At 37.2% G+C, this 27571-nt stretch overlaps 1 protein-coding gene across 3 annotated transcripts in view; it reads right to left on the bottom strand.

The window, feature by feature from the left end:
* slain2 (SLAIN motif family, member 2) overlaps positions 1-27508 on the bottom strand; it is a 36915-nt gene extending 9407 nt beyond the window's left edge. For 2 of the 3 annotated variants that reach the window (XM_041257664.1, XM_041257671.1), the window contains exons 1-8: positions 26859-27508; positions 21623-21771; positions 13035-13205; positions 12507-12668; positions 11919-12278; positions 5818-5961; positions 4600-4677; positions 2622-2865 (exon numbers count right to left, since the gene is read on the bottom strand). In XM_041257664.1, the coding sequence (XP_041113598.1) occupies positions 2622-2865; positions 4600-4677; positions 5818-5961; positions 11919-12278; positions 12507-12668; positions 13035-13205; positions 21623-21771; positions 26859-27286 (1736 nt within the window). In that variant the 5' untranslated portion in view covers positions 27287-27508. The remainder of the gene's footprint in view (positions 1-2621; positions 2866-4599; positions 4678-5817; positions 5962-11918; positions 12279-12506; positions 12669-13034; positions 13206-21622; positions 21772-26858) is intronic. The other variant, XM_041257680.1, reaches the window with a different exon arrangement.
* Between the last annotated feature and the right edge of the window lie 63 nt (positions 27509-27571).

The following is a 27571-nucleotide window of genomic DNA, read 5'->3' as shown; positions in this document are numbered from 1 at the left end:
AGGAGAAACTCCTCTCACATGAAGCAACAGTGACGGGCAAAGTCAAGAGTAAACGCAGGGCAATGCTCAAATTGCCATACAGCTCCAACAGATTCTCCTTGTGGATGTAATCCAGCATTTCTGCTGGAGAAGAAATGTGAAAAACAATGACAGTTGCCCTTACTTCAAGGACCAAGTCCTGGCTGACAATGTCCCCTAGTGTCTACTCCAGGCTCCTGCATGACTCCTCCAGTGTGTCTTCCCGAACTGCTTTCTTCATGTTATCTGCCGAATATAAAAATCCAAACCAAGAAAAACACTGGTCCACCTGTGTGAACCTCTCCCTGACACTATTCAGTGCTATATCAACCAGGAGAAGGAAAATATCTTGCTTAAAGCGCTCTTCTGGTGTGAATTGAGTTTCCTCTGTGCCCTCATAGAGGAACTGGTGAGTTGTTCTTTTCTGTCTCTCCACTGGGAATGTCATGTCTATCTGCATTTTCTCAGCTATTTCTCTTGCATGCTGCAGGGAACACACATTGCCTTATTGTTCAGTTCCAGCACTCTTTTCTGGACCCCCTGCTTGTGTCCCATCATATTACTTCCATTATTGTAGGATTGCCCATGACAGTCTGCAATGTTCAATTTCAAGTGGTTCAGCTGCTCAAGGAGGGTATTGCACAAGCCTTTTCCTGTGGTGTCATCAACATTGATAAACCCAAAGTGCTCCGAGATGGAGGCCCCCTCAGATGACTCACAGTTCACAATGCGTAGCACCAGGGACAATTGTTCTGTGTGGCTGATGTCTGGGGTGCAATCCATTATGACTGAAAAGTATTTGGCCTCTTTCACTTTCTGAACAATTGCATCACATGTTTTCTGTCCAACTAATGCAATTAGCTCATTTTGGATGGTGTTACTTAAGTAATGATCCTTGATTTCCTTTTTGTCAATGCTTCTAAGATGTTCGCTCATTATGGGATCAAACTGTGCCATCAGCTCTATCTGTCCAAGAAAGTTGCCATTATGAGGCTCAAAAAGTTTCTCAAGTGGCCTCTGAACACCTGGTTGCGTTCCGCTAAATGGCAAACAATGGCAATTATTCTGCTTAACACAGCCCTCCAGTGCTGTACTTCCAGAGCCTGTAATTCCTCACTGGCACTATCAATGGTTTTGCCAGATTTCAGCCTTTCATCTAATTCAAGCCAGCTCTGCATATTGGCACGGTGCGATTTGCCATTTTCATGCTCTTTCAAGTGGGTAAGAAGATTTATCCACAAGAGCATTTCTGGTCCGTCTTTCAAAGAGCTTGCAGCAGAAACAAAATACAGAATCACTGCTCACTGAGTAAACGAACTACTTCCAATGTATTTTCTCTCCGTTTTTCATTTTCTTTTGGTAATTCTCTTCAGTAAAACGATGTGGGACTGTCATCATTTTGTGGGAAGTCAAAATCCATAATTTCAACTGGCCCCCTTTTGATCAGCTGACATTTCTCTTGGTTGGTAAACTTGTCCGGCCAAAGCGCTGGGTTGTCCGAGAGATTGACAGTTTCACTCACCACCGGGTCATCATTCGATTGTTTTTACGAGGATTCGGGAGAGATGTCGGCAAGTTCCGTGGCAGGTGGAGCTGCTTCTTCTGAGCGAGTCGCTGTAACGTTATCCAGCAGGTCTGTGCTAACGGTGTGGCTGCAACAAGCTGAGGTGGTGGCAATATCACGAGGAGGACAAACATTTTCCACCTCCTCCTCATCGGATGACTCCTTTGCAGTGTTACTGAAAGAAACTAGTGAGCTTGTGCCAACTTTCCTCTCGAGTTTTCGATTCTTTTATCTTCTTTGTTTTTGAGCTCCACTAGGATACGTGCGCTTCATTTTGCTAGCTTTCACTGACTGAAGCTGGCCTAGAAGCTGGCCTAGTTACGGTAGCTCAAATGTGTCATGACGCACGTTGAATGACATTACCTTTTGTAAACAGACAGACGCACAGACAAGGTTTGTGTGGTCTATGAAATCAAATGTGTATATTAATTTTACTTCATCTGAGAAAATAAGGATTTTCAGGCTGTAATGTAACACTGCTACTAGGCAGCAGGGGACCCCACGCAATTGCGTGGTTTGCGTGTTGGGAAACCACGCCCCTGTTTGCACTCTCTCTAATCTCTGCCCCCTTTTTTGTGAATTTATGCAGGAACGTCCACAATCACCTACACTTGAACCGCAAACAAAAACTGCTGCGGCAAAGCATTCCCTAAAAAGTCGCTAACACCATTGGGCATGTTTAGTACCATTGGGCATGTTTAGTAGGCTTCTGACAGAGGCACAACACTGTAGTATATCTGCTATGATCAGAATGTGGTGTGCAAGTTAATGCAGACAGAGGGCCTGTATAGTATGTGCTCATTTCCTCAGTATTTATAAGCAAAAGCTTCTCTCTGCCTATTTGTTTATTTAAGCAATCTATATGCAGTCTTACCTCCACCAAAAATCAATGCAAGTAAGAGCAGGAGACTGATGTCAAAGGACCAAAATGCTATTTGCATTTGCAAATTTCAAAAAGGTGGTAAAATTACAGAAATATATTTAAAAATTGAAGAGAAAACAAATGGAAAATAAAAACGATGGAGTAAAAGGCCTTTACCTTCGAACAGGCTGTGCAAGTTTACTGCGAGGCACTGGTAGTCCTCCTCCTCCTCCTCCTCCTCCTCCAGCTGAGTTGCTGGGCCGCGGGAGGCCGCTGCGGGACCCGACGGATCGGGTGGGGGTGGTAGGGGCTCCTGCAGGAGTGGGGGAGGAGGTCCCAGGGTTCAGCATCGCTTTGATGGGCTGCCGCAAGGATAGGGGGGATGGAGCTGCAGGAGGTCGCAGTTTGCTGGGGGAAGGTACTGAAAACACAGGGGAGAAGAAATCACAGGGCACATTACTGTAACTTAAGCTTAACGCTGTACAAATAGCTATGAAATAAGGTATTAATCCAAAGGATGTGAAAATGTGAAAACTAATTTCAAGCATATAAGAGAATATATATATATATATATTATAATATTATATATATATATATCTATCTATATCATGATATATATATATATATATATAATATATATATATATAACATAATATTTTAGTCTGAAATATAAGTATTTTATAAAATCAGACTTTATATGAACAATAAGTATAAGTAAAAATGCATGCGGTCATGTCCTGCTGGAGCAAAAATGTCCACTTACAAAACAGAGAAGGAACAATTCCTTCTGCAGAGCACTGAATTCACAAATCGGTCATACCAAGATATTCAGCAGTAAAATATTTATATGGTACCATATGGTACCACACACTAATATACATATATATTATATACACACACACACACACACACACACACACACACACACACACACACACACATATTATATACACACACACACACACACACACACACACACACACACACACACACACACACACACACACACACACACAGGTATTTAAACAGTGATTCTCACAGTATGCAGACTATTCGCACGGGACTAAAAATCAGGTGTCCTCAGAGTTGGTCAAAAGCAGCGGACATCTAGTAACCTCCCAGACGTGGATTAGTTTTCATCAAGAAAAGTCGCTAAATTCAAAATGAAATGCGATGTTGTGGTCAGAGAAGGCTCTTTTGTGCATGACTTGTAAACAGGGAACTGGGTGTAAATAACAAATTTCGTTGTACCTTCTTTTCCAAAGGATAAAACAACCATTTCGTCCTTTGAGTGATATGTATTTCTACACAGACCTTCCAAAGCTTCAACTTGTGTAAGAAAGAGACACTTATTGCAAAGTTTTTCCCCCGACCCTCCCTTAACAGGGAAAGGCAGGATAAGGAAGCAACCAGCACAGAGCACAAACAAACTAGATGCTGATAAAAGCACACTATATTAATATAAAAGTAATTTTTAAAAAAAGGCAAAATGTCCTGAAATAAAGACAAATGCACAGTGAAAAAATTAAACTGCCAAAGAAATTAACGAGTTAATCACAGAAATTAACCGACTGACAGGTTGAATTACTGCTATATTCTAGTCCTCTCCGGTTTGTGTATTGCTACGCTATTGCATACCAAGTCAACGACATTCTGGTTCATTATTCAACAGCCAAGCCTCGGTTCATGCAAAGATTAAATATACTTCTTTTTATTTACATAAATAAGCAGTAACCACACCACACGAAATATCTTGTACCAGTTTGAGGGATCACGCAAGTAGAATAACGAATACACTATACTGTTCAGATACAAATAAAAAAAAAGTCCACGACAAGTGTTTCATGAATGGATTTTATGCCAATAATTGGGTTCCACTATGGATCTCGGAGAGCTATCAATGTCACCTGCTCCTTTTCAGATGGGGAGAGATTTATGTATCAATCAATTAATGTAAAACAAAAAATCTACACAATACACTACAACCATGAAGTGTTAGGAGGCCTATCTGGTTTAGCACTGCATTACAACAATATCTTCCAGCACATTTTGACTTAATAGAGCTCAACCAGTTATTTCCAAGACCTGAAGAATTCAGAAAGATAGAGAATCCCACATACTCCTGTTGTGGTGCTGAAGAGGCTATGTGTGTTACCTCTTTTGGAAGCTGGACTTTGAAGAAGAGGTTTGGCTTTCAGGGAAGAACAAGGCATGTTTATGTGCCTTTTCAAAGCTGTTGAAACACAAGGAAATGTTACAGGATTTAACCAGCTTAATTCTATTGCTACAGGACAGATCAGTGAAGGAAAGAGGAAAAAAAAGGTGTTGGTACAATATATAAAGGACCAAAGAGACAAAGGAATCGCAGAAACTCAAGCCACAGGAAAATCCAACTCAATCTTAAAGGAAATGCAAAGAGGAACCGCTGAGGTTTCTTGCATAACCCAGCCAGAAAAAATCCATTAACAATTCCAAAGGAAGCACCAAAGACCATAACCAAACGCTTGTCCAGCACAGGACTGAACACAAAGAAAAACACCATGAAAGATAATGCAATACATGCCGAGTGAAAAGTAATGCAAAAGGAAAGCTAAGTTTTCTATTTTGTTTTGTTTGCAAAAGGTCATAGTTCACAGGTAATTAAATAACCCTGAAAAGATGACACGAGGCGAGGCATAAAATCAACCTGCTTAAAATAGTACATAAATTGTATTTCTAATTAACTTAAAACTCTGGAATATCCTTATCATACTAAATACGTCTTTGGATGAAATGTGTCATTTTCTCTGATTTCTGGGCATTACAAATCAAAATTTGAAAATTTGAGAAAAAAAGAACCAATTCCACTTAACCCATATATTAAAAGTATTTAACTATAATTGGTATAAAGTGTTACCCCCCCCCCCAAAAAGGTGACAACCCAAGAGTGAAAAAAATTATAATTCAGGACAACCAGCAGCAGATATTTTAGCCCATTTTAGCCCAACCATAAGAGGAAAATCATGAAGATGCAGCAACGGTATTTCAATATTAACTAGTAAAAGACTTATGTCAAAATAAGCAATTCGTATATTTGCATCTCTGTAATAATCACTTTAAAACTTATTCAAAATGTTTAAAAAGGACAGTCCAAATAAGTGGGGTTCACATAAGTAATGAAGATAATCTATTTATGATATTCATAAAAACTGTAGGTTATTCTACACAGGGCTGTCTTCTCCAGTATTCTTCCAGAACAGCCCAGTTTACCTTTGTAACCTAAGTGTTCTTTGCAGGTACAGCCTTAAAAGGTCAGATTGTCCTCTGCCACTGCGGATGAACCAGAGGGGTTCTTTTTCAGAAACGATACACAAGAGACTGACGAGGGACTCACTGGCTGAGGGCTGCTGTTGAAGTCGAGGTGCTCCACCATTTGACACTTGAAGATCTGAGTCGAAACTTCTGCTGTTTTTGACAGGCTCTGCTGCCTGGATACCAGATGTCCTAGAGAGGTTGGGAAGACTACGTCTTAGCTTTTCTGAAACATGACGAAAAAAACAAAAAGGAAAATAATGTAAATGACAATGTCAGTGAATTCTTAAAATACTACTTTAAACATGGACCAATAGAACTACTGCAACTATTAAATCCAACCAGAGTACTTTAGAAACTATAAAACACAATTTAGCAAATGTGTGGTGTTAAAAGATGAATTATAAATACATGTATTTGTTAGTAAAACATGTAGGGTGTACCACGTACATTTGTTGTAAAGATCTTGCAACTATGCAAGTTTGCGGGGGCTGAAACAGCTGTGCTTGATGTTACTTTTGAGATGTTAAGAGAGCCCAACTTGGCCATCTCACAGTACTTTCACAAAATCTTCTACATCTTATCCATATACTGTACAGTAGCAACTAGTTTTACCCTACTTCAATGGCTTTTACTGAGAGCCCAACATTTCTTCAAGCATTAAAAGGTAGAAGATTTGTTGAAAGACTTGGAATCTGTATCTAGGAAGTTGATTCTGGAAAATTTTTTAGAAAACAGATTGTCTACTGCAGAATAATTAATGGGCATGTGTACTCATGTAATAAACACAAATGGCTTCCAAGTCTAAATAAAAAATAAATAAAAATAAATAAATAAAAATTAAATATTAAAACTACCCCCAAAAACGATAAGAGATGGATCCTTGTTAATATTCAGTCATCCCTAACTGACCTTATACTTGCCTGGATTGGACTGCTACAGTTGATGTTACATGGTCATTTTTTGTAGACAATTAATGCGGTCTGTGACACACATTTTACTACTAAAAATTTATAAAATCTCAAATTGTGAAAACATTTTCAAGGAAACCAGAAACATGAATTTACTAAATAATGAATTATAAAACGGTATTAAGTTTGATGAAAAGGACAAAATTGTAAACCTTTTTAAATCAACTTTTTATTCAAGTCAGTCTTTCTTTTCAAAAACTGATCCCTGAAATTACTTTACCACCTGTAGTTTGCATACGGACAGGTAAAAAAGTGCAATAAGGAATTCTCTTTTAGGCTGTTTTCTCCCAGTGAAATAAAATGCAACATATGTCTATTAGTAATTTAAAAGCAGGTACCGAAGATGACTGCATTATCCTTCTTCTGAAATATGGAATTGACATTCTTAAATTCCCCTTAAAAAGTATGCTTAATGCTTCTTTACTGACTAGTCAAATTCCAAACAGATGGAAGCAAGTAGATATTAAACCTCTTTAAATCTGGCTCTGCTACTGGCATAAGCAATTATCATCAAATTTCCTTATTGCTTATAAAATGTCAAAACTACTGGAAAAATGTATTCCAACACTGGTTAAGAATTTTGCTACTGAAAATAAACTGGTACTGCAGCAGTCTGGTTTTAGACCACTGCATAGCATGGTTACTGCCATTACCAGTGCACTAAATGATATATTCTCTGGAATGGAAATTAAGCTGTAGAATATTGGCTTTGATTCTCTGATTGCAATCTGGTTTGAAAATTACAAGACAGACTCAAAGGATGACTATCAATAGTACTAAATCTGATCTGGCCATAATTTAAAAAGGGGGTTCCTCAAGGCTCAATTATTGGTCCATTGGTTTTTGTGCATCTAATATAAATGACATGTGTAACATTATTAAATACAGTACTCCACATTTCGTTTACATGCGGGTGTTACAGGCCTCTTATGTCAGCGGACGTTGTTTGTGTGAAATCCAACATAACCTTCAAAAAGACGATGATCACTTATAAAATGAACTAGTATATAGCAAGTTGTTTTTAAATACTACTAAAACTACGGTGACCAGATTTTTAAGTCCTTAAACTGGGACAGTATGGAAATATTGTGAATAACTAACAATTTCAAAGCTATGGGGAAGTTCCAGGGTTTTTATTTTCACTTTCATGTAAAGGCTCATGATGATATTCAGAGTGGAATCTTTTACTTTCAAAAACTTTTTTTGTGATTAATGATCTTATTGTCTTTTTAATTTAATTTCTTCACAACAAGTACCGTTATTACATTACACAGTAACAATTCAATAATATCACATTCCGAGATTCTATTTGATTGCCGATTACTGCTGTAAATGTAGTCCCTTTTCTGTCTAAGAAACTGCATCTTCTCTCCATGATTTCCACTTTTCATCATGCTCTATCTTTATCTCTATGCTATCCACTAGACCCTTCTTGTATGAAAACATTACATACCTCAATATTTCTGTTTATTAAATGGTTACATCATAGAATCTTTTTTTCTTTCTTCAAAATATAAAATGTCTTACCATTTAATATGAAACAGTATTTGTTGTGTATATATTTCTATTGTGGTTTCTGCTTGGATCATTAGTGTGCCGTACTGATTACTATTAAACTATTTCTATTAAAGTTGATGAAATGTGTTAAATATCCTATCTTTTGACTGTGTGCAATAAATGAGGCCCACTAATCAGCTTTTCTGAGTTTGTGAGTGCATGCTGTAAGACTGGCATCACTTAAAAAGGAAAAGGAATCTGTTAAACTTGTTAACTGCCTGATGACATTTCCTGCGTTTTTCGGTACCAATCAATGAGCACGAGAAAGTATCTTATGACAATCTAAATTAGCTAACTATGCATTTTACCAAGGCTAATTTCTTTGCTGATCTTGGCTGGAGTTCATTTTAGGCTGAGACATGGATCAAGGTGTAATAAGATTAAATGCCATTCATTTTCTGATCAAATGATATGTTATCACTTGACTTATGAAAGGAATACTATTTAATCATCTTAATTAGCCTAGGTAAAATACTCAGATTGTCAGGAGACGCTTTCTCATTATCAGTGATTGGTACTGAAAAACTGAACAGACAAGGCGGGAAATGTCATCATACAATTAACACAATTTTAACAGGTTCCTTTCTGTTTTAAGTGTTACCTGACAGTATTTTAAAAAGGATACTTGGAAATAAAACTACTTGGAAAAACTTAAAAGGGATCGACCCCACCCCCAGACCCCAGTAATTCAATACCCTGACATTCGCCTCTTTTGATGCAGGAAAAACATATTTTTATCCATGTATTGTTTTTCTTCTTAAACTAATAGATGTGATCAAGTAAAATACTTATAAAATACCTTCTACAGCTATCACATGTATGCAACTGGGAGCATTAATCTTAAATATGAGTATTCCATTGTCATCTTTTTCTTAAACGTTGCAGGATAAAATATACTTCTTCTATAGTACATTTAGCACAGAAATAAAAATAAGGGGTCACCAAATAAGATATGTACCCTGCCTCTTATTTAGATATTTAAGAAGATCATAAGAAGAAATGCAAAACACATGGATGCGATTTATTTTTTGTAACTGTTTTAAACTACAGTATTTGTATCATATACAGCACTCTCTACTATCAATGGAAATAAACAGATAAATAAAATTAAACAGGCACATGGAGACCTGAATCTGTTGTATTTCGTTATTGCGAAAAACAACATAAAATATATACATAAAGAAATAAAAAATGTTCTGAAACTTAAAATATTTTTACAACATGAATTTCACAAATATGAAAATAACTATTTTGTATAACACAGTGTACCTGTGGTGAAATGAAACTGAATATAGACTTATTTAAACAGAAATACGTTTCCATTACTTTTGTCATATTTTACAGCCCCTCCTATTGTTGTGATGAGCTATTTTGATGCACACAGTGTGTAAACCACAAGATTTGCACGGTGATAGGAAAGCATTGATTTCTGCAATTTTTGCCTACATGAAGCAATCAAGTGCACGCAGACATACAAATATCACGGATGAAGAGTATAACTCCAACACAATACAATGGTGCCTGTTACTGTTAGACTATAGAATAATAATAATAATAATAATAATAATAATAATAATAATAATAATAATAAACTTTATTTTATTTTATATAGTGCCCTTAAAAGCATTAGTCTCAGAGTGCTTAACAAAAGAAAATACAACAAGTCATAAAAACACAGAACCCAAACACAGAAATACAGAATCATAAGAAAGCCTTTCTAAAAAAGTAAGTCTTAAGACTTGATTTAAAAACACTCAAAGTAGTAGAGTCCCTAATCTCTATAGGAAGAGAATTCCACAATTTAGGGGCATAGCAACTAAATGCCCTGTCGTCCATAGTGCGTAGGCGAGCACGAGGGACACTCAACAATCTAAGATCATGTGAGCGGATGTTGTGGGTAGGAGTATAAAACGATAAAAGATCAGATAAAGCAGGGCCAGCCCATGAAGAGTCTTATAGGTAAGCAGTAGAATTTTAAAATTGACTCTAGTTTAGTTACAGTCTAGTTTAATTACAAGTTACATTAGTCTAACCTCTTCAGACAACCAGAGTGACGATTCAGTTATTTTCCAGATTTGCACTGCACTACACAGCCGCTTTTTAATGGTACTGGTCATTCTGCCTTCCCTTTAGTCACGTCGTGTCATTGTACTGTAATAAGCTAGATATGGTAGCAACACAGCAGCCTGGATGTAAATACATTAGTCTATTACTGGCGCAACGATGCTCTGGAGAAAAAAAAAACTGGACAAAATGAGCGTCCCAAGAAAAGTTATAGGGACACTGGGACCAGTGTTCCAAATGTGTGACTGTCCTGTTCAAAATGGGATATCTGGTCACCATAACTAAAACCATGGTCTTTGGATCTACACCTAAATTGCACAATGTTAAAATTAATCTTGCAGTTGAATCACATGATGGCACTAGTCTTGAAACTGTAACATAATATGAATATATTAGTTTATGGCTTGATTCAGTGCTACAATTTGGAATACAGTATTGAACATCAAGTAAGGAAATGCAGTTAAATTTGGTTTTCTATACAGACACAGGTGTTTCTCTCAAGGTTGTTTCTGATTGGTAAACCAAACGATATTACCTTTAATAAACAACGCTGTTTCAGTATAAATCAGCACATCCCATACAGTTCTGACAAAGTGGGTTCAAGTCTATAATACTGCTGCAGGATGTATTCTTTATGAGACTTTAGGCCAGGGTCCAGTCTGGGGAACAGGAGACTCTGTTTTGTGTTTAGTTTATATAGTCTACACTGGATTCGCTTATACTGCTCCATACCTCACCTCCCTGTTACAGACATATATAAGATTCTACCTATGCACCAAGATCAAATCTTTTAAAATCCCTAAATTTAGATCTGATATGGGCCAAAGTGCCTTTGTATATCAGGCATCTCATCTTTGGAATTCAGTCCACTGAAACATAAAAAATAGCCTTTTCACAATACCTTTTTTAAAAATCACACCCACACAAACACACATTTTTAAAATCTGACCAGGGTTGCAACTCCTGTAAATACAAGGACTATGACAAGAATCATATAAATTGGAATTGTTTCGTGCTTTTATTTTGTATTAGTTTTTATCCTGTTTAAATGATTTGTCTTTTTTTTGCCATTGATTTTATAATGTTATTTCTTGCTGCCTTCACTTGCCAGGACCCACTTGAAATTACAAGTATATCCTGGCTAAATACATGCTTTTGAATTTGTGATCTACTAGGGCTACCCATCTCTACACTTGCTGAACCACGAGGGCTCACTGCAGTAAACGCAATCTTGGTAAATCCTGACTGTTGAGGCAAAGGGAATGAAGAGACTTTTAAGAAAGTGGTTATGCTAATAAGAAGTATGAAATGCTTTCAAAAGCCTTGGTTTTTACACCTTTAAGTTGTGTATTTTATCACATTAAATGCTACCAGTGCAGAGCAATGGTAAATGTCGGGATGGAAATAAGAATCCCATTATATAGAAGATTGATCCACTCCCAGTTTTATTAGTTTATAACTGTGTCTAATTGTGTTTACTGTGAAATCTGGAATGTAAGAAAATGCTGCCCAATGGGTTCAGGGAATACCATGACAAGCCGGACTCCAATGTAAGCCCAACTGAAGTTGTACTCAGATTCACGGTGCCTACCTTCGTTCTTGACAGAACTAGTCTGCATGTCAGGGGCATGTCCTTGTAAGGAGAGGCGTGGTTGCTGCAACCGGCTGATGACTGGCTGTGGGGAGGCGCGGCTGTACTCCAGGGAGCGTGCAGGGGAGCGAGAACGTGGGGAGTTACGGGGGGAGTGTCGGGGCGATGGACGTGGGGAGTGTCGGGGTGACGGGGAGAAGCGATTGATGGGGGTGTGAAAGGCTGGGTGGACGGCCTCCTCTTCGTCTTCCAGGCTGTGGGTGTCTAGCTCCTGATCGCTGAAGGTGCCTCGCCGGAGGGAGTGACAAGAGGAGCCTGAACTGCGGCGTGATGCTGTGGCAGCGTACTCCTGCCTGAGACCTGAAGCGTATAGGAGAGAGGAAGAGCTGTTCAACAGGATTATGGAATTTAGGCCTAACACAGACCAGTTTAGTCATTTAGGCTAATTATGATAAACTAAAGATGGTACAAGCTGCAGTTTAAAAACACATTTATTGTTGCATTTCAACCCATATTGTGTTTTCTGCATTGCACATACCACATAATTAGCACACAGTTTCACAATGAGACAACACTCCCTCTACTCACTTTCCTCCTGCATTCGTGCTAGAATCTGCACGTCCGTGACATCGTTCAGCTTGTACCCGGACCCGACCGAATCCTCGTCCATCTCCGAGGTGCTCAGCTCACTGTCCACAGAGGACTGGGGGCTGATGGGCAGGTTCCTTTCTGTAGAGCTTTTGGAATTACCTCAATTAACAAGAAAACTCGGTGTTAAAAACAACATTAATTCAATACTGACTGATGTTTTTCAATAGATACCTGTTCTTCCTCAAGAACATCCTAGCTATGTTATTAAAATGTTCATAAAGTTAGGCAAGGCCCAGGTTTTATGGCAAGACAACAGTACACCAAAGTTAGTGGAAGATCCAGTACCGACAGGTTACAGTGGGGATTGTGTCTAGGAAATACTTTATTCACCTTTGTAAGGTTCTGTTGGAATCTTCTTTCCCAACCAGATTTGTTTTTATTTAAACTTCAGTTTACGTAGCTACAGTATCTAGACAAGTACAGTAAATGCAACATATAAAATCAGGCTATTCAGCATGGAGGTACCTGAACTGCCTGGCAACACCAGCTGCTTCACAATGGGAATCCTCAACGGGGTGGAGGAAGGGGAGTTGAAGCCACTGCTGTATGGGCTATTCCCTGTGTTGGGACTGTAAGGGCTCGAGCAACCAGCTGTTGTGTTGTATGGACTGCCATAGAGACTTCTCCTCTTGTTTGCTACAACAAAAAACAAAATCCACAGGTGTTAACATGGGGAACGTGTGAAAATGCAGTTAACCAGAAATCTCATTATTCTTCAGAGGCAACACCACTGCACAGAACATGTTAAAAGCACAAGGAGAGATAATAAAATGTATTTTCTTCTTCTGCTGCTGAGCATATACTGTAACTACAGTACATTCAACAGGAGGCAGTGTGGACTATTATGGTTTTAAAGCTAGGGGTTGTTGTTTTACATGTTGCACATTTTTATAAAATCAATTCGAAACAGATTTGGGAAACAGAAGTATCTCAACCATCTACTTAATAACTAAACATAATAATAATTTGCTACTAACAGTGATAAATAATGGACCAGAAGCACCCTTGATTTATTGATTAGCTTTACCAGACCAGGAGAAGGATTTAAGATAGATTAATATATTGGTTGATAGTTTAAGAGTGAGCCAGGGTGGAGTTAAGATGTCATATAACAATTATTGTAATTAAGCAATGACACAGGACAGAGTGTGTGTGTGTGTTATCATGAGATATCACCACGCCTTGAGTGCGTTGTGAGGCACGAGTGCTCTTCGGTATACCTTATGTCTTCCTTGTCAAGGCATTGTTGTGGCACATGGCGTGGGTGAATGTACAGGGCTGGGGTATCGGGAGGCAGTTAGTCAAGTACTTTATTGGGCAGAGTGGGTTAGTAGGGCTCTTTGTTTCTTTTTTTAGTAACATTTCCATATGCTCAAGAGGAACAGCATCGTGGTTTTTTGTTTTGTCTTTCCGAGCACTCAGTAGTTTTCTTAGGTTTCCAATTAATACATTGTTGGATGATGTGAAGACTGTATCTGCCATGACATTTATACAGTGGCTTTGTGGTGGCTGGTTTAAAGGGTACATAAGGACCTTTTTATTTTATTGTGTTACATGTTCCCATGTGTTGCTACAACTGTTTATGTAAGGTGCGTGTTTTGTTTTTTTTTTTTTTTTTTTTTTTTTTTTTTTTTTACATTTTGACCACTTCAAACTTTTAAATTGCATTCCCTGCCTCAAGATGGCTTCACACGTACCCGCCAAGACCTCTCATAACTACATTTCCCATAATCCTCCTGCTAACGTATGTAACAGATGGATTTACCAACACATGGGAACATGTAACACAATAAAATAAAAAGGTTCTTATGTACCCTTTAATGTAATGCCTATTTATTTTTAATAATTTATAAATGTTGCCCATTTAAAAATGATATATAATAACACTATGTAACACAATTTTTGTTCCTGGGTAGTAAGTGTTATTTCCTAATTGCTTATGCCTCAAAAGTATAGAAAATGGCTATTATTCCCCACAAACTTTGCTTTTGTGACCAGGACAGGTAAATTTCAAAATATCACTATTTCCAATGAGAAAATGGGCGAATTTGTGTCTTTTCGTTCACACAAAGTCAGAAAAAACAACATATAAATCCAAATTAACATGTATTTATACTAAAGTAATACAAAAATGACTACAAAAGATTTAGAAGCGAGTAATTTTTCGAGATTTACAATTATACTGTAAATTTACAGTATAATCGTAAATCTCGAAAAACTACTCATCTTATTAACTGGACCCCAACAGGTTCGTTTATAGTGAGGGTGTACTGTATGTTTTGATTCACACTAACCAGCATATCTCCCTGAAACACCCAACAAAAAAAATAAGATTAGTAATTAATAGAAATTAGTCATTTTACACAGACAAGAGAACACCTAAAAAGTTCTTGCAAGACAGGCTTATAAAAAATATTATGCTACATATACAAACTAAATAGTGACCTTTTCCTGTCTGTGCTTGCATGACTGTACAGTCTTCCCCACCTGCACTGAAAACCAATGGTGGAAGAGAAAGTGCTGCATTAGTCTAGCAATGCATTCTGGTTTGAATAATTTAGGAATCAAATGGTCAATGTCATACATATTTACCCAAAACAAACAATAGGAAAAATATATCCCCTGCCTCACCATGATGAATATGGAAATTCACTGGGGTAAAGTAGTCCAAAGCAACTTATTCTTTACTCTTAGGATATTTTTCTAGTTTAACGTGTTACATATTGTAAGGTTTTGCCATAAAATAAAGGCACACACATAGGGCAACGGCCACGCCCCCTACCCCTGCTGCCATGATGTCTCTGCCTACATTCAAAGCAATACAAAGGCTTTTATTACTTTTTGAAAAACAAACTAATATCCGAACGAATATTTAAATTATGAGCGAAAATCCGAACGGAAGGGGCAGGTTTTCTGTATGAAGCGCTTCGAGAGGCTAAAACATTAAATGACTGCTTAAAAAAAATAAGCCATTATTTTCAAAGCAAAAAGTGACAATCAATGCAGGGTTTTCAAAATAAGCCAGCGATCGGTGCAATCCACCGCATAATACTGTATTTGCGGCAGGTACTTTATTAAAAAAAATCTTAAGATTATTTTCTGGTATTATCAATCAGTCCATTTTTTGTTGTATTATTGTAATGTAAGGTGATATATAGTACATAACAACTGTACAACTCCCCCCCCCCCCAAAAAAAAGCGTATTCCTTTTGTGTGATATCGTAACAATATGTACCCAGGTGCTTGTAAGAAATTTTGGGGTTCATTTATAGAGGCTGTACACCTTTAACAAGAAAGGCGTGACAGGATATCAGCTGTTTCAGCTTACATACAATTGCTAAAGTGGTTTCATGCAACTGTTGCGATGGTGACCAAACTTGTGTGAGTACTGTTGTGTTTAAAAAAAATGGTTAAAATGAACAGTTGCATTCAAAAAATGCAGAACAGCAAAAAACAAAAAAGCTGTGCATTAACAAAATACCCTGAAAACTTAACAAAGAAAAACATTTAAATGAAGCAATAAGCTCAATAATTAATCTAAAAAGGAAGTGAAAAGGTCACCTTTTTTTGTGAACCCTACGTTATCTTTCCCCAGTCAAAATTTACCATAATAAAAAACAGTAATGAAAAAGAAACTATAGAACATAAAAAAGAACAACCAGATATAGTCCGTGAAAGACAACACACTATTTTAATGAGGGGTGAAGGATTGTAAATGGTTACCTCTGCTGTGGATAAATCAATGCCTTCCTTTAACTGGCAACAAACTATGAAAGCAACCCCGAACCCTAATTACATCTAAATAGTAGATGACTTTTCACACAAGCTTTCAAGATCAGGCAGTTCACTTGATCAGTAAGCAGTGGAAAACAATTTGTACAGGAACACATCATCTGGAATTACAGTAGGGGTGAGACGATTCATCGTGTATCGATGTGATACTTTACAACACGAAACACCTTCCTGTATCGCGATACAAGCTTGAAATGAGTAGCTAATGCCACATTTATTAAACTGTAAATCATGAACGAAAAGGTCTTGGTTGTCAGAACGTAAACTCCACTTGATCCTAGACATATCCCATTGTGCAATGAGCCCGCCAGACGCTTCTGGAATTTAAGCAGCAGTAGAGGAAAGAATGTTTTTGTTTTTTTTCTGTACTCCACTGCTAGCAAGCAGGGAATTCTGACACTGTATTAAAGGCTTCAGAACAGGCTGCTGAAACGCTGCCTGGCCAATGGGAGTTGAGACAGCTGTGAGTCTGGCCAATGGGAATGTAGAGGAGGTGGAGACAGCCTGCCTGTTCTGGACAGAGAGGAATGAGGAAGCGAGCAGTGTCTAAAAACTCGCTGCTGTGGTTAATTTTACTAAAGTTACTAGTTTTTGTATTCAAATGCTATATATTTATGTCTCCTTTTGAGTGAGAGCATTTTATTCCTTATAAATAAATAGCTTTATGCTTATTTTTGTTTTACCAGTTTTAATGTACTGCTCTACTTTTAATGTTTCCTTGTCATAATCCGACGAATTATATATATATATATATATATATATATATATATATATATATTATATATATATATATATATATATATATATATATATACACATACAGTACTGTGCAAAAGTTTTAGGCAGGTGTGAAAAAATGCTGTAAAGTAAGAATGCTTTCAAAAATAGACATGTTAATAGAATATATTTATCAATTAAATAAATGCAAAGTGAGTGAAGAAGAAGAAAAATCTACATCAAATCCATATTTGGTGTGACCACCCTTTGCCTTCAAAACAGCATCAGTTCTTCTAGGTACACTTGCACAAAATCAGGGATTTTGTAGGCATATAGTCAGGTGTATGATTAAACAATTATACCAAACAGGTGCTAATGATCATCAATTCAATATGTAGGTTGAAACACAATCATTAACTGAAACAGAAACAGCTGTGTAGGAGGAATAAAACTGGGTGAGGAACAGCCAAACTCAGCTAACAAGGTGAGGTTGCTGAAGACAGTTTACTGTCAAAAGTCATACACCATGGTAAGACTGAGCACAGCAACAAGACACAAGGTAGTTATACTGCATCAGCAAGGTCTCTCCCAGGCAGACATTTCAAGGCAGACAGGGGTTTTCAGATGTGCTGTCCAAGCTCTTTTGAAGACGCACAAAGAAACGGGCAACGTTGAGGAGCCTAGACGCAGTGGTCGGCCAAGGAAACTTACTGCAGCACATGAAAAACACATCATGCTTACTTCCCTTCACAATCGGAAGATGTCCAGCAGTGCCATCAGCTCAGAATTGGCAGAAAACAGTGGGACGTGGAAACAAGGCCAAGCGACTCAACTATGCACGAAAATACAGGAACTGCGGTGCAGCAGGTGCAGGTGCTCTGGACTGATGAGTCAAAATTTGAAATATTTGGCTGTAGCAGAAGGCAGTTTGTTCGCCGAAGGGCTGGAGAGCGGTACACGAATGAGTGTCTGCAGGCAACAGTGAAGCATGGTGGAGGTTCCTTATAAGTTCGGGGCTGCATTTCTGCAAATGGAGTTGGGGATTTGGTCAGAATTAATGGTCTCCTCAATGCTGAGAAGTACAGGCAGATACTTATCCATCATGCAATACCATCAGGGAGGCATCTGATTGGCCCCAAATTTATTCTGCAGCATGACAACGACCCCAAACATACAGCAAAAGTCATTAAGAACTATCTTCAGCGTAAAGAACAAGGAGTCCTGGAAGTGATGGTATGGCTAACTGTGGTTAGTTCTCCAAGATGTTTTGGCCAACCTACCCGCCAAGTTCCTTCAAAAACTGTGTGCAAGTGTACCTAGAAGAACTGATGCTGTTTTGAAGGCAAAGGGTGGTCACACCAAATATTGACTTGATGTAGATTTTTCTTCTGTTCACTCACTTTGCATTTTGTTAACTGATAAATATAAACTATTAACATGTCTATTTTTGAAAGCATTCTTACTTTACAGCATTTTTTCACACCTGCCTAAAACTTTTGCACAGTACTGTGTGTGTGTGTGTGTATATATATATATATATATATATATATATATATATATATATATATATATATATATACACACACACACACACACACACACACACACACACACACACACACACACAACAATCTCTGACTGGACTTTTTTGAAAAAAAACCAGAAAAAAAACGTGCGTTTCCTGTAAAGCTATTTATTAGATGACAAAACATATCACATTTTTACATTTCTTACAAGTTTTATTTTATATTTGTTTACCTTTCAGTGCGCCCTAATAATGTTTTTTTTTTTTGTTGAATGATCCTTAAACTTTAATTTGGTTGAATATGTTATTTTCTTTAAGAAATGTGTTACTCTTGATGAAAATTACTTATTTAATACTAATTTATCATTAATTTAAATCTAATAATTTAAATGATTTCTAACCACATTTAAAAACTGCACAGTATATCACAGTATACAAAACAAAATTATATACTTAACCTTAACTTCAAAAATACAAATACTTGGTGATAAAATGTATAATAATAATAATAATAATAATAATAATAATAATAATAATAATAATAATAATAATAATAAATAATAAATTGAGTTAAAGTTTATTATGATGTAATCAAAAATGCTGATGTACATAAAAAAAAATATCACAACTTAATGCTGAAAGACTTGATATTTAGATTTTTCTAAAGAAACACATGAACAAAGTTTGTACTTTTAATTGTTATCAATCACATTGCTTGGCATTTTTTTTCCTCTCAGAAATGTGGTAAGGAGATTTGTTTAATTCAGTTAAATCTGATATCCCAAGAACTCTAGCTGACACACTGCTTTGTCTTTAAACTCAAACAAGTGCTATACTACTTAGTGGTAAATAAATACAACTGATTTTCAACTGAATCTGTGTATAGATCTGAAATATTGTTAAGTCTGTCAAGCAGAGAGGAGTTTTTCATTAGTATTGGTATACATATTGTATCATAACAGTATTTTTTTTAATGATATAAACAGAACAGATCAAAGTCAAATGATCCCCCTCCATTTCTGAATAGTTAATATCTATCAATACGTTCCCAGTAACCTTTCTAGTGCTTTAAAAAAAGTCAGCCAAAACTGATTCCACAAATTATTTTTTTTTAATTAAAAAATTGAAGGCTCTCGCACACACAATGTTGTCAAACACAGATTCTCTGAAACAATGCAGTCACCTAAAATCTCCTTCAGCAACAGCTTTATCCGACAAGCTTACAAGGAGCATTGACAAATGTTCTCTCCAAAAATGTGGTACCATGGCAACTACATACACTGATACCAAACAGTTATCTAACAGTCTACAGTAACTTGCAGCAAAGGATTAGCGAAGAGTCTAAAAATACTAAGAGGCTAAACAAACAGAACTGCAGCTAGATCCTCTTAAGTGCAATGCAAGTAACGTGACTCAATTACTAGTTCCACTAACACAATCCTGGCATTTCATTGAAACTACATCAAAGCCTTCCTTTTACCTAAATCTTAAAGAACCTCAAGGGCAGTTCACTTAATGGCTATTATTTAGCTGGTAAATTACTACAGTATTTTATTTAAAAAAAAAAACGCTTTATAATTTAATTTGGTTATATTCATGCTTTTTAATACAGGAAAGGCCTTTAGGATACAGATTATATACTTCACTCCCCTACAGCTTATCACTGTTCTATACAGCATGTACTTTACTTTCTCATTAAAGGCAAAATAAACGTGTTAGAACGCACAACATTTTAATGAGTTAGCTTATTCCATTTCAGAAATGTAATCTGTAAAACTGTTCAAAAGCAAATCAAAGAAAATATCCGTATACACAATTGCTGTAGGCCTCTGCTTCTTTGTTATGCAATTGATGCCGTTATGAAATCATTGGTTTAAACAATAACACGTGTGGTTTGTACTTGGGGTGAATCGGTATACCAGTTTGGCGGTTTAGGTACTTTTTTAAATTTGTGTGTGTGTGTGTGCCAGTGCGTGTTATTTTTGCGAATCAGTGATTTACAGAACTACGCCTATTTCTCCATTTTTAGTAAGGCTTCATTTGATAACTTGCATGATGTACTGCGTAGCATGATATCAAGGTTACCATGGTATTTTTTTTTTGACAGTTATCATACCGTGGACATTTTATACCGTCCCATCCCTAGTTTGTAAAACATCTGTACACAGAACTAAAGGTGAATAAATGCAGCTCTCCGATGACAAGAATCTAAAGTGTGATATACAGGGTTAGAGTTAGGTAAATATTAATAAAAAAGAGAGTTCTACTCTATTGTACAAAATATATATTCTTTTTTTTTATTAAATACACAAAACAAAATTTGCAAGCTCTACTCCCCAGTGCTTTACAAATTGCTTGCGCTGCAATTGCAATTTGTTTTTATACAAATATTACTGTACCTGTCCTGTACAATATTGTAAGACATTTTGCATTTAACAAACCTCTCAGTTTTAATATGTACAAGCCAATTTATTTCAAACTTATAAATCCTTTTGACATAGACACAATGTTTCCCCCCTGGCACTGCTGATCTGCTATAGTTTTGGAGTAAGTACTTTTCATCCAAGATAGTAAAATATCTGGGTTGAATATACTGGCATGAGTACTGTAAACAAACCCAAAAGCCCTTAATAATGACTGAACAAAAATATTTTTAAATGAAGCCCTCAGCATAATACATGCAACAGAAATCAACCAAATACAAGTGTTGTGTTTAATTCAGACTTTTGGTGCCAAATTCAAATTGGGTTGTTTTTAAGTACTTGCTGCTTTTATGATCAGGACATACCAGAAAAGCCAAGGGTTGTACCATATCAGATAATTAAACATGTGTCATTTTGTGTTTAATAAGGATAAAGATTATTTCATCACCACCTGGAACAAGACTAACACTTCAATATATTTCTGCATTTGTTTACTCTCCAGCCACTTGTCAGAATTAAATGCCATCTCTAAACCTGCCAATGTTTCAACTTTTAATGAACATACATGGTATTGCAACCCAGAAACTGTACTGTACCTGACATGGTCTGTTCGAGCCTGTGTATTAATAATCTTTTTCTTGATTCTACATCAGGACTTGGATGATCCAGCACCTGTCTGCACCAGGCTAGTGGACTAACAGCCTTCCGCAATGAGGTGGGATTCTTCTTTGGTGATTGATGCAACCTAGAAAAAAATAAATATGATAAATCTCTCAAATGAAATTAACAACGTTTAACGCCGATTACTACTCTGGGCAAGTCTTCCTGGCACAAGAGAAACAATTAGACCCAAGTCTCACCTCTTTCATCCCCACTATAATGTAACTGATTATACTGTATGCACGATTCACATAATTTAAAAGCATTACTGAGGATAAAAACATTTTTTTTTATTTTTCAATTCATTGATGCAGTGGGGTGCAATGTTACATAAAAAAAAAAAAAAAAAAAAAAAAAAAACATGGCATCAAACTGACAGAAGGTACAATAGAAATAATTCTACTAAATTATAAAAATGTACAAACAGAGGGGTAACATTGAATTAGTGGATATTTAAAAAAAGAATTTGCAGATCTGCCACCAGGGTCAACACTAAAGTAGCCATCATGCTCAGTGCAGCAAACTCCTCGAAAGGGGTTGTTTTTAATCAGTTAGAAGGGTCTCATTGACGGAAGCACCCTTCTCAGTACAGTATGTTTGTTATATTAATGAAAACATATATTTCTGATATGCATTAACCAAAAGGTGAAGCCAAGTTTATTTTAAAACCATTTTGAGGTGTAGCTACTTTATTATTATTTGCAGATTTATTGAAGAAAAGGAACAGCCAAAAAGTTAAAAAAAAAGTGATGGCTCATTAAGGATATTACATGATAGAAATGGAGACTTGTAACAAAACATGCACAACATGGTGGTTAAGATCCGTTACCATAAATAAGGACACTTCAGCTATGTATAATAGAACTTACACGAATGCCGATTGAAGAACCATACCATGTTAACAACCATTTTCCTGTGTACTCCAGGTTTAAACTATACAGCACCTGGTGTACTCTTTAAAAAAAATCCCCAACCACACCTAGTTTAAAATCAAGTCGTATATTTATGTAATACATTAAACACACTTTAAAATCCTGCATTTCAAAATAAAAACCTACAGCAAGCATGTCAATGACATTCTTTTCCCAACATGGACAGGCTTCGTACTGTAATCACCCATGACTCTCATACTCTCAAGTTTGGTTTAGATGTATAATTTCAGGTTTGTGCATGTATGTTTGTCTTCACCAGCAGCCATATCTTTGAGACTGTTCTTTCTTAAAGTCTGGAGCTCAGGGTTACAGTAGTTAGTGAGCAGGAAAGAAATTAAAAACATACAGCACAAGGCTATCATATCTTGGTACTTGCTTTATTTTGGGCCTTATCCTTTCCTAAGATGATGGAACAGTCTTAAAGAGGCTTTATTGTGCAGTGGTTTTGAGAATTTCTCGTTGAATAAAACATTATTTCATTTACATGTCTAAGTTTAAAACAGAGTTCAAAATTAACACCTGCCAAACACAGGTTAATTTGGTCTGTGGCGGGTCAATTTCACATACTTATATGCCACTGTGGCGGGTATGTTTTTGTACACTTAACATCGCTCGACTGTCGTTGAAGAGCAAGGCGCCTGGCGATCATCGCTGTCGTGTTGCCGTGCAGTTTATACTTTCTCCTGGCAAACTGCTGTCGCTGACAGTTCAAATCAACTGAACTTTGACTTCGTTGCTGACCTCGTTGCTATGGTTATTACAATGGCAAAATGGATGAGCGGTTGTTTGTGGAGAAACAGCTTAGTGTTTACCCCTGTGTATATGCATTCCACAGAGCTGATTATGAAGATCAGATGAAAAAAGAGAACACACGGGTATCAATTTCCGAACAAATACAATCGACTTGAGTACTTTAACCTCATTGAAAGTGTAACCGGTGTAGTTTTAATTTCAATACAGCGACTGCTGCTTTAAACACATTGTACAGTATATTACGAAGTGCCCCAAATCCAACACATTGTTGTTATTATGACCATTATTACTGCGCTACAAGATTTTTCTTTTCAATATTGGATAGTACATACTATATCTTCTGTTATTTTGCATGCTACAAACTCTGAAAAAGTGATTCAAATGATTGCTAGTAAACAATAACTAGGTTAGAGAATGAGATTTTTATTTTGTAGCTGAGCAACCACGTAAATGAACACAAATCGTAATGTACTGTAAACTCTCGGTTGTGATCTTCACATGCATACAGTGCTTGTTAATTCATTTTTTGAAACAATCAATTTTATAGGAAGGCGGCATAAAGAAGGCAGCTGCAAGAGAAAATAAAAGGTGCAAAATTCCTGTCAGTGATGTCACAGAAGAGGAGCTAGTATACGTATGATTCTGCCAGAAAGGGCTGCTGACTGTGCAGTTTGTGGACATGCAGCCTGTGGAGAGGGCAGATGCCCAACACATCTCAGAAGCTGTTCTCCACTCATGAAGACTCATGAAGTTTTGTCGTCACCCCCAAGAACGATGTTGGCTGGTAAAATGTCTGTGTGGCTGGTGGATTGTTCCATCCACTAGTGGCTAGTGCATGGAAAAGTTAATTTCAAGCTCAGTTAAAATACCCATAATTTATGTTTACAGCTGATCTAGAAAGCCAATGTTTGTTTTCTAAGTTCAGGAGTCATAAGTTAAAGCTACACTGAGAGGAATGCCATCATCTCTCCAAAAAGGGTAAACTTGACTTTTCAATGAATTCAAGCCTTTTGAATTACAATCTTAAATAGTCTCCTTTATCTCTGCCTGCTCCACCAGTTGCCTAACAGCAGTGTTCATGCTCATATCACATTGACTGATGAATAATGGTGAATAATGCTGCTGTTGGTACACAGCCAGGTCGTCTGAAAAGCCAATGCCACAAGGTTGTTACATTTTGTGCTAACTGATCTCTCGCTTGCAGTGTCACACAGAATGTGAGCAATTAAAGCTAAACAATTCCCCACTTTTTTTTAGGTTAAAAGATGCTGTGATTTTCAACAACCAAAATATTTCCAAGGTTAGGATTCTCGCAGTAATTGAGAACGTAGAGATAGATCTTATGATTGGCACTGTGGTTTACGGCTTATGATAATTATTGCAGTCAATAATGCATCACATACTGTAATTAGATACACATCCCCCTTTACTTTGTTTAGATTTACAACACCCCAAGCACCACAAACCAGTTGGGGAGTCAAACCACTTTGTGAAGCCATTGTATTAAATAGAAATCTATTTTTTTCTATGCCTTGAAAGCTCTGAACTTTGTGTCAGTGGCAAGAATTCTGTTCTCCTCACCAAAGTTATCTGAGTTCTGTGGTGCATATTGGACTTTGAAACGCAATTACACATACCTGAAGGTATAGCAATTGAACTGTGAGTTCTGTTAATGAAAGGCCCCAGAGCTCCAGGTAAGCTGCAAAATGGGTGTTTTACATATTCAAATGCATAACAATTTTGTTGCACAGTTTGAGTTTGAATGTTATGAAGCTTCTTGTACTTCATTGGCTCCCGGCATCTCAGTGGTCAATTGTTAACATACTGCAAGCAGTAGCTAGAGAATGCCTGGGCTGGACTTGGGCCAGCTGCATTTATACTACACAAAAAAGACCCAAGCAGTCACAGAGTCAGCATAAAAGTGGCTAGTGCAAGTGGGGTAATACTGTACTGATCATCTTATCCTTATGTGGTTCTGCCCGAGAAGTATGCTTTCTATTCTAGAACACGGTGACAAGATATTGAGACACACACAAAGTACTAATATGGCCAAGTGATTTAGGACAAGGGCATAGGATTTTAGTTGCAAATCCAAGCTGTAATTCACTGTGACCGTACAGTAGATGACTACTGAATCGCACAGAACAAGCAGATTCATTACCAACAGTTATTTGAGCAACAAGCAACAAGTACCTTGATAGAAGTATTTGTACTGCGATATTTTTCACTCCACACTGTTGTCAGATGCTTTATCTTATCTATCCCTTTCAACCATTACTTTAGTCACCTGATACACTCTAAAACAAGCATTTACTCATACCAACCTTCCAACCAACCCTGCAGTTGTGCCTTGATGGCTAAACAAGCCAACTCATTAAACAGCTTGCGGTTACTGTTGCTAAGGGACCCTTTATTGTTATTTGTTCTGTTGGATTTTAGTATTAGATGGTGAGTAGCCTACAATCAATTTCCTTACACCTAATTTATTATATTGTGTTAATGGAACATTGTTAAATTGGAACTGTACGATTGCATAATTTAACGTTGGGCGAGATTCTACCGATATTGGTTAAATCAACAGTTTTTTTTTTTTTTTTCGGTCCAATAGATGGCTCTTGAGTGAAGTGACAGGTGCAATGAAAATATAAATAAACAAATCACATTTTACTTTAATCAGCACTTTCAAGAGAAACATACAGGCCTCTAGGAATTGTCTGAGCTAGGTCTTTACTAGTGAATACCAATGATTTTAGTGATGTGGCAATTCAGTGTGTCCATAAGGCGTGGTACAGTATCTTAGTCCAAAAAGATTCTCCAGAGTAACACAATTATCACTCCTGTAACGACGAATAAACTATTAATATGAAAATTAATAAACAGCACAGAAAAGAATCCTCTCACTAGAACATGTAGCCTATTGATTAAAAAAATAAATAAAAAAAAATAAAAAAAACACATTGCCATATAAATCATAAATTGTTCTCAAATTGTATAAATCAAACGTCTGCCTCAATCCATGATTGTTTTTGTACACTAAGTATAACAATTTTGAAAGCCTTTGTCGTCTGCACTGGATAAGTCACTTAACTTGACTTAACAAATGTTTTGATTGTTTGTCGTCCTGAAAACTTACTCGAGTTACCTGAAAATTGTCAGCTGCTTCTATGGAAATTACTGTAAACCGTTTTCAGTACTCCCCAACCAACAGCGCTAATCTGGATCAAACAATTAAATTAAGCACACAATAAATTCCAACAGTAGCCTGGAAAGCATTAAATCCTGTACTCTTGCAAGGTAACCCAATGTGATTGCATGACGTTTACTGCAGAGGGAACCAGTTTGATGTCACTTTCATTTTCCTATCATACATCATTAAAACCTGTTCTTAAACTACAGAAATATACAACATATTTGTAACATAAACAATAACTCAATATTTACTTTCCAGACAGTGATGTAATCACTCCCACACCCTGCGTGAACTTACCAACTGTCCTCGGCTTCATCGAGACAACCGGTGTCTTCCAGACTGAGTATTTCCACCTCGTCCAGGATAGTTGTCTCTCCTTCTTCGCCAAAATCCCCTGCCCCCCCAAACAATGAGCCAGCAGCTGCCAAATCGCCCACACCTGCCCTCCCAAAGTACCCTATATCGTCCACGGAGGGGTTTCTGTACGACCCTAAACCTCTGGTCTCTCCCAACCCCACCCCACGAAACCCCGCCAGCCCTGCCGACGACTGAGGCAGTTCGGGGCCGCTGCTGAGGGCTCTTGAACCTCCTGACACCCCACCCGATGAGGTAATCAGAGTGGACCTGGTCCGCAGCTGTTCATTCTGTCTCTCTAGTTTCTTCACCAAGTCCTGCAGCTTCCGCACCTCCAAGTCTGCGTTAATGTTGGAGTTGATATCCTCCATGGGTTGCTTTATTTTTGTGTTTGACTTCTTTGTATACACGCACTCTTAAGATTGAGAAATCACTTCCGGCTGATACTTTAGTTGTACCTTGTAGAAACTGTGCTGTCATACGGTGATAACGGGATCATCATCGTCATCTACTCCTGTAAATCAGAGACACAGATCCCTCAGACGCCATCTTTACCGTCCCATCACCCACTCTGAGGCCAGTGGGTGACAGAAGGGCAACGTGTCGACGTTCCCCTCTCGGGATCGAGCACGTAAAACAAGTTTCTTACTAGTTCT

Source organism: Polyodon spathula, chromosome 1 (assembly GCF_017654505.1).
Source record: "Polyodon spathula isolate WHYD16114869_AA chromosome 1, ASM1765450v1, whole genome shotgun sequence".
Taxonomy (NCBI): domain Eukaryota; kingdom Metazoa; phylum Chordata; class Actinopteri; order Acipenseriformes; family Polyodontidae; genus Polyodon; species Polyodon spathula.
Note: the sequence above shows the minus strand (reverse complement) of the source record. Positions and strands in the feature narration are given on the sequence as shown.